Source organism: Branchiostoma belcheri, unplaced genomic scaffold, assembly GCF_001625305.1.
Source record: "Branchiostoma belcheri isolate BF01 breed outbred unplaced genomic scaffold, Haploidv18h27 scaffold176, whole genome shotgun sequence".
In the NCBI taxonomy this organism is placed as follows: domain Eukaryota; kingdom Metazoa; phylum Chordata; class Leptocardii; order Amphioxiformes; family Branchiostomatidae; genus Branchiostoma; species Branchiostoma belcheri.
The window spans coordinates 381,042-388,702 of NW_017803224.1; the positions used below are offsets into that span (position 1 = coordinate 381,042).

At 42.8% G+C, this 7,661-nt stretch overlaps 1 protein-coding gene across 1 annotated transcript in view; it reads left to right on the forward strand.

Annotated features, from left to right (window-relative positions):
• Window positions 1-4,554: 4,554 nt before the first annotated feature.
• The window catches only part of LOC109467140 (neural cell adhesion molecule 2-like), a 16,854-nt gene continuing 13,747 nt past the window's right edge, over window positions 4,555-7,661 (forward strand). Inside the window, exons 1-2 of the mRNA XM_019765073.1 lie at window positions 4,555-4,578; window positions 4,829-4,988. Of these exons, the coding sequence (XP_019620632.1) occupies window positions 4,555-4,578; window positions 4,829-4,988 (184 nt within the window). The remainder of the gene's footprint in view (window positions 4,579-4,828; window positions 4,989-7,661) is intronic.

Consider the following 7,661-nt stretch of genomic DNA (forward strand, 5'->3'; position numbering starts at 1 on the left):
AACACCGGCAAACCACGTTCGGCTGACGTTCGGGAGCAGTTTTAGGCCACGCCTACCTTTATATACGTAGGGCAACGTAGGATGACATCCGCGCGCGCATTGATTTTTTTGCCTGTTCTAAAAAAAAAAAAAAGATAACGTCCTCCGAGGCTCTGGCCTGGCTAGTCCATGGTAGTTAGCGACAATACGGAGCCGGGCACCGACGCTCCACGACTCAAGAACTCAGTACATACGACTCATAAATTCCACAAAAAGCCAGCATGTACCGGCTTGTCGTATACATCACCATGTACTGCCGTAAATTCACAATACCAACTTTGTATTCCTGTGGTTTAGTAGTATTTTTATTTTTGGACGGAATTTTTTTTGTTCGCCCGCGCGCACTAGTTTGGGGATCTTCAGAGGATGTCATCCATAAAATTAAGTCGGTGTGGCCTAATAACGAATAAAAAAAATTGAGTCAAATTTCATCCCTAAACAAACCCGGAAAACTGCTGACTTATTACTCCCAAATGATTGGTTGGTGTTCTGCTGACGTACAGACCAACACCAGCCAACCACGACCGACGACCAATCCCAGAACGTTAAAACGTTTTAAAACATTCAGCTGGCGCAGCCGAACAGTAACACTTTGGCTCCATCTGAACGCTCCAAATCACATTTAAAGCGCCTCGATCCCAAGCCACTTCTAGACGTGGTTTCGAATCGGTTTTCCCGCATCGCGATTTGTGTCTGAACGCAATGTGATTTCAATGTGACTTCACTTCGTGATTAGCCTGGGTTCCATCCTGGTTAGTTTACCCAGGCTACTTCGTGATGGATTACGGGATGATATTTCTTTATTATTTATATGCAATACCAAATTTTACGTGTCAGCAACTTAAAGAGTAGTAATGGTCAAATAATGTGTCCGTTCTAGGACGAGCTTTACCGCCTCTGGCGGGACCACGTCGGCATTCGGCCGAGATACGCTGGGAGGGGGGCACCAGCAAGCAGGTCGTTGACCTCAGACAGTAATGACACCCTACCTAGCGTGTTTTCATCAAACAACAATGAATGTAGTTTCGGAGAATCGTGATCGGGCTCGTTTTAAAAGGAATGTATGGCACGTGGACCAAATGTGAGTTACCCGGTTTGAGTGACTTCACATAAACACGGCCTTTGATCGACTTTGCTCTGATCTACTCCTAACCATGGTCGCAGGCCGTGTTCGGGAGGCCAAATTCGTAATTGTGTGACATCCACAGTGCTATCAACATCACTTAAATGCACTCTAGATCTTCTTTCTCTCAGTCAAAAGTCACAATCATGATTTAATAAAACAAAGCATAATTTAGTTGTCCAGAGTGGTATATAGTGAAAGATTATAGATAAACTACAGGTTCGAAGACTAAAAGGTATGGGGGAGTGGTGTTTTATACCTGGATTAAGCACATGTTCAGAACATTTTTCAGGCATGTAAAAATGTTCTACAGTGCAACCAATGCAGACACCGATGACTTTTGCAACATTGAAAGTACCGTTACCGAAAACACATGTGACGTTTACCTATCTTCAAAGTGTGCCTCTCACTCACCTTGGTAACTATATGTGTTATTCTTCTCTTAAATACCGTGGCAGGCGTCATAATCCGGTGGAAGAGATTAAGAGTCATCAAAGTGAACAAGAATGTTTCCATAATCTCCCAGTCCAGTCCAAGATCCGGAAAGCCGATTGTGCTCACTCTCCCTCGATCGATGAAATCTTTCATCTTGTTTGTGCAACAAAGACGAAAAACGTGACACGTAAGAGCCAAAAGAGCGGCTATGACGGAGTTTAATCTTTTCTTGGGTAGATACGATGGTGGTGATGAGATAATTTTAGCCCGGACGTCCTCTTTGAGAACAAACACTGTCTCGGACAGTCGGTCTGCTTGACTCAAGACAACTGCACATCATGTCGCCAGAGTATCGAGACTTTTAGGACGTTCTGGTGTCGTTGTTGCCTTATTGAGATTTTTCCCGTCGACATGAAGCTGTTTTCGTGTGGTGTTCGTCAAGGTGTGGCTATGATGTTAGCAGCTGTTGTTTTGTGTGTACCAGGTAGGTTGTGTTTTTTTTCTACTCCAACTAAGTATCAACTTTCAGGTGTGAGGGCTTGGTCACATTCGCCGTACGTTCGTATTATGATCTTGGTATTGTCGTGCGTGTGCCGGCTGCAATCTTCAGCTGTTGTGTTATGAAAGTTAAAAGCTGTCTTGGATAAACGCCAGTTGCTTTTATCGTAGCCTGTTTTACATAAAATTGTACAATGCGGCTTAAGAAGAGTGTAATTATTGTGCCGTAAGACCACACCAATTTAATTTCTTGGTTAACGGATTCGCCGCTTCATTATTGTCTGATTTGCAAATAAAAATAAAAATTCAGAATCAACTGCAAAATGCTCATATTTTGCCCTGAATAGTTGAAAACAGTCCTTTTCTTACTACTTGTTACAGTCATTCCATCTTTCAATGCAGTAGTATCATTAAAAGTTCAAAATGATTGTTTAAATTTTGAACCAGCCTGGTGTGCGGACTGCATGGCTCCTATCATACCATTTGGGGCCATAATAGGAAGCCTAGGCCTGTTTTTATTTTTTTTTAATTTTTTTTTCCGCCCGCCCGCCCCATTATTCTTCTAGAAAAATCCGTTAACCAAGAAATTAAATTGGTGTGGCCTAAGCATGGTAACTTATTTCAGCTATATCTACTTTATGTTTATCTTTTATTCGCAATGTTGGAGTAAGTGTGTAGAAATTAGTGACAAATATCAGGGAAACGAACACAGTTGGGCTTAGAATTTGGGTTATTGGCAGATTTGTACATATGACGTAATACACTTAATAAACACCATTGTTCTCAAATGATACAAAGGTAAAAAATAGTGGAATCACGTACGTAATTTCGGCATGTTTGAAAACTAAATTATTACGTAAACTCCAGAAGCAAGAAGAGGTCGATGTACAAGAAATATCATAGAATCATAATCATCATCAAATATCATAGAACCATCTCAAATAGTAAAAATCACCTTACCAAAGAACACCCTTGACTTATATATGTAGTATGTATTGAGGCACTTTGCGTTCCCTATCCTTAAATCTAACGTTGATTTTGTCGGTTCAAAGTGTGTAATCCTTGAGCGTATCTACATAAAAAGAGCTGATTTGCTTGTGACCTATAGCTGGTCGTCAGGTGGGGGAATTTCCAATGCCTTTATAACGTTAACGGTTGAAGGTTAGAACCACAAGGTCAACGAAACTACAAAAAAAAAGCAACACGCTACATGTAACACTGTCGTCCAATGGAATATAACGTCACATAATCTAATTATCTCCCGGATGTTGTGAAAGCCTCTTAGAAAATTAGCTGATCAAATATGCCCTCCCCGGACTTGTTGTAAGGCGGGTTGAAAAGACTTAGGGTGCTTTTGTGCGGTCTGATACACTTGAGTTGAAATTCCACTCACTGCTACTTAGTTTGTTTCCGTTACCAATGATTACTAACACTGCTCGTATGGTCAACAGCGTTACGTCATCGCTACACAAACACCACCTGTACCGGCCTGAACAGGCCCAAATAGGGCTAAACAGCATTGAATTAATAGGCCGTGATTATGTGAAGTCACCCAAACCGCGACTCGGGTAACTCACATTCCTCACATCTGGTCCACGCGCCATACATTCCTTTTAAAACGTGCCCGATCACGATTCTCCGAAACTAAATTCATTGTTGTTTGATGAAAACACGCTAGGTAGCGTGTCATTATTGTCAGAGGTCAACGACCTGCTTGCTGGTGCCCCCCTCCCAGCGTATCTCGGCCGAAACTTGTATTTCTAATGAACTTAGACAAACCTTCGATCATGAAACATATCTGTTCTTACCTTTTTACCATCACTAGGAAACGAGAAGAAAGAGAATTTACTCAGTTGTATATATCTAACGTTATCTGCATTCCATTCTTCTTTTGTGACCTGTACTTAACCCATTGACTATGTGTGTACATGTACAATAAAGGTCTTCATTTATTCATTCAAGTTGTTCACGCCGCGATGATTCTAACGCCCAGCGTCACTGAGATCACGCGAGATCTCGGCGAGAACATCCTCATCATCTGTGAGACAGAGACAGCGGACAGTCCGCACTGGTTCGGACCGGACGGAGCTCGGGTAAGCATTAAGGCCACTTAGAGAGATTGTCATTTTTTGCGACGCCTCAGGTGCGGAGCCGTTGGTATAGTACTGCGATTGATTTGAAAATATTCTAAGAATTCCACGAATGCATTCCCCAGGGGATTAAATTTTGTCAACAAGGTAACTCAAGAACGGCTGAATGGATTGGTTTCATACTTGGTGTGTTGGTAGGGTGTGACTAAATCTAGAAATGATAAGATTTTGGGTCTCCTAGTGGCTTCCCTTGGAATGATCATCACTCACATCAAAAGAGAATCACGTCGCCGAGGCGTGTTTTAAACGCCACTTTATTTTTATTTATTTCATGCATGGAGGTAGAAAAAAGAGCTACCTCCATGCTTCATGATCCACCACAAAACAAGGCTCGTTAGAGTCACTCAAAATGCTCTAGGTTACTGTATAGCCAGTGAGGACAGATGTTTGTTGACCTTAGACTTGAAAAGTTAAAGTTTATACCCATATCGGAAACAATCACGTAGTAGCTTTTTCCATAGTGATGTCTTGGTCGAACAACTAATTGCCCTTCTCTCATTGGTCGAACCACTTATTGCCCTTCTCTCATTGGTTGAACTTTTGATTGAGATTGACATTCGGGATCGGTCTGTATTGTCCACAGATTCCGTCGGACGCGGAGGTCGGGCTGTCGGCGCGCGTGTTTGCGGCGGAACAGCCGACGTTCTCCCGACTGTTTGTGAACCGAGCGGAGGAGGGAGACGAAGGTGTGTACGCCTGCCGGACAGACACAGAGGAGGTCACGCTGCAGCTCATCTTACAACGTATGGAGATAAGTCACACTCCCCTTTCTCAACCTACCCTACAGTCATGCCTTCAAATATCAGAGTTACCAGGTATTCAAAAACTCGTATTTCCCCAGAACTATCGTAGACTGGAACTCGTTGCCACCAAGCACAGTAGGAGCATCATCACTATAGAAAGCTTTAAACAACTCCTGCAATTAAATGTGCAAAGATTGAGTGTAACAAGTCGTTCGGTGTGATATAGCTAGCTGCCGCCGCGCCGCGTACCTGCGAAGCCGAAGGGCGGTTATACCGGCTATACTGAAACAGATACTCGAAATTACCTAAGGCCACGTTGATTTGATTACATGGATGACATCATCTGGGTACCCCAAAACTGATGCAAGCGTGCGAAAAAAAATGTTTGGCAAAAAAGTGGCCTTCATTATGAAATCTAGGTGGTCATAAAGGTTGAACAAATGGCTAAACACACGGAGTACTATTTTACTGGCATGGTGAATAATACACTCCTCATTTTCATTCCTTCACATTTTCTCCTTGTTCTTTGGAATGGATTTTGGCATTCTGCGACATAAGCTATCGTTTTCCAATATTTTGTTTTTAATTTACGGCATATATTTGCTCATTTTGCGATTCGTACGATTTACAGTACAGTTGAAAACTTTTTTTTGGAAACGGACGAAAATCAAAGCGCGCGCGGATGTCATCATATAACTAAATCAACATGGCCTAAGGCACAAAAAACAAACAAACTTCTGTCTACCGACCTCTTTCTTAGTGGTTGTCCATTGTATTACTGTAAACAAAAAAAATTCTGTATTTATGAAAATACACTTTTATTCTATATCAATGACGTTTAACACTTTATAGACGCCTACCCATGCCTGTTTATATATCAAATACATCCAGAAAACATATAAGAAGAAACATTGATAGAACCACTTGAATCACTCAGTGAAGTTTGTTTACCCGCAAAAAGGGACGGGCTAACAAGCTTACCTGTGGCTCAGCCGACTGTGGTCATACGCAGGACTGTTAGCAGCTGAACAAACGTTTTGAGACGGCTTACGACACGGTTTTGAACTATCAAGAGGGCTTATAACGTGGTCGATGTAAACATCTTGTGTTGTAGTAACGTGCACGGTCTCATTCAGTGGGTAGAACGATTTTAAAGTATTTTAAGGATTTTGAAGGTACTTTTTGTCATTTTATATCGACTCCCACTCTTTCTGGACCTTATTTACACCCGACGTTGTAAGCAATTACAGTATAAAGCAACGGAATTTGCGGTAACGGTGGTTTTCGCACAACAATTTCACGAATATCACGTGAACGAAGCGTGAACAGTACATTATCCTAAGTGACCTCGGGTGAAACTCCGGAGGAAGGTTAAGGATTGGGGCCCGAAAAGTCCGGAGTGTCGCCCGAAGGGTCATCAAGCGGTCTCTGAACAGAGACAAAGAGGGCGGGCGGGTGGGTATTAGAAACTTTCAACCTTCCGTCATCTTTCCTACGACACTCATCCCCCCCACCCCCCGTCCGCCTCCTTAATATCTCTCGCTCTCTATCCCGCACATTCCCGTCGCCCCCGGCGTAGGTCGAAAGGGGAGGAAAACACGCTCTCCCGGCCTTATAAAGGATTCCCTGGACACGTGATAATGTCCAGGTGTTTAATTAATGCACGCGGACTGCTCCCGACCAGGTGTCGCCTCTTAACGACGCGAAACCCGGTCAGGAGCGTCCTCGTGCCTCAATTAGAATAGTACATTATCCTAAGTGACCTCGGGTGAAACTCCGGAGGAAGGTTAAGGATTGGGGCCCGAAAAGTCCTACGTGGTCTCACCTTCGTGTACATCTTCTCGATCTTATCACGCCGACCAACTCCCAAGCACACCCCACTCCTCTTTCCTTTCACCCATACCTTATCTTGCTAACCCCAAACCTTATCTTTCAGATCCCCGATCCTCAAACTACCGACTCTTTGGCATCGCAGCCGCCTATTCACTCCACTCCAGCTACGACATGCCTCCCTGTAGTTCAACCCCCTCTATTGTCCTCAACTGTCGCACAGCATAGCTATGATAGCTTCCCCTTCAAGCTTCATGGCCCAAATGTCAACTAGAGGCGAGTCACATTTTATGATAGGCATGACCATGTTAATTTTTATGGAAACCACATGTGTATGTATGTTGCACTTGAAAACTTCTGATAAGATAAAGAGAATTGTTTATACACCTCCCATACTTGTGAACATATTTGTGTATTGTTTTTAAAACCAAGCCAAGCTGTGTCTGGCAGGTAAGCCACCGCCGGGTAAAGGTGTGAACAGCCAGGCCATTGTTCTGCCCAGGTAGTCTGCTCTCCTACCGTGAGGTGCTATGTCAACAAATTGATTAGCCATATTGTTCCCAAATAACAACAAAGAGGTCATATTTCACATCTAGGGATGCCAAAAGTCTAAATTTTGTAGTCCATTTTTTTATCAAGTGGTGCTTGCTCAGATTATATTATTCTAACTTACAACAAAGATGGTTGGAAAGAAGACAAGTTGTACAACAATCTCTCGTTGAGACCATTATCTTGGAGGATTCCAGTGCTCAGCTATGCCTTCATGAATATTTCCAATGGCATATTTTTGTCAATTTTTTTATATAATATGAAAAATCTTTGTTCTAGTTATAGGTCTAGACA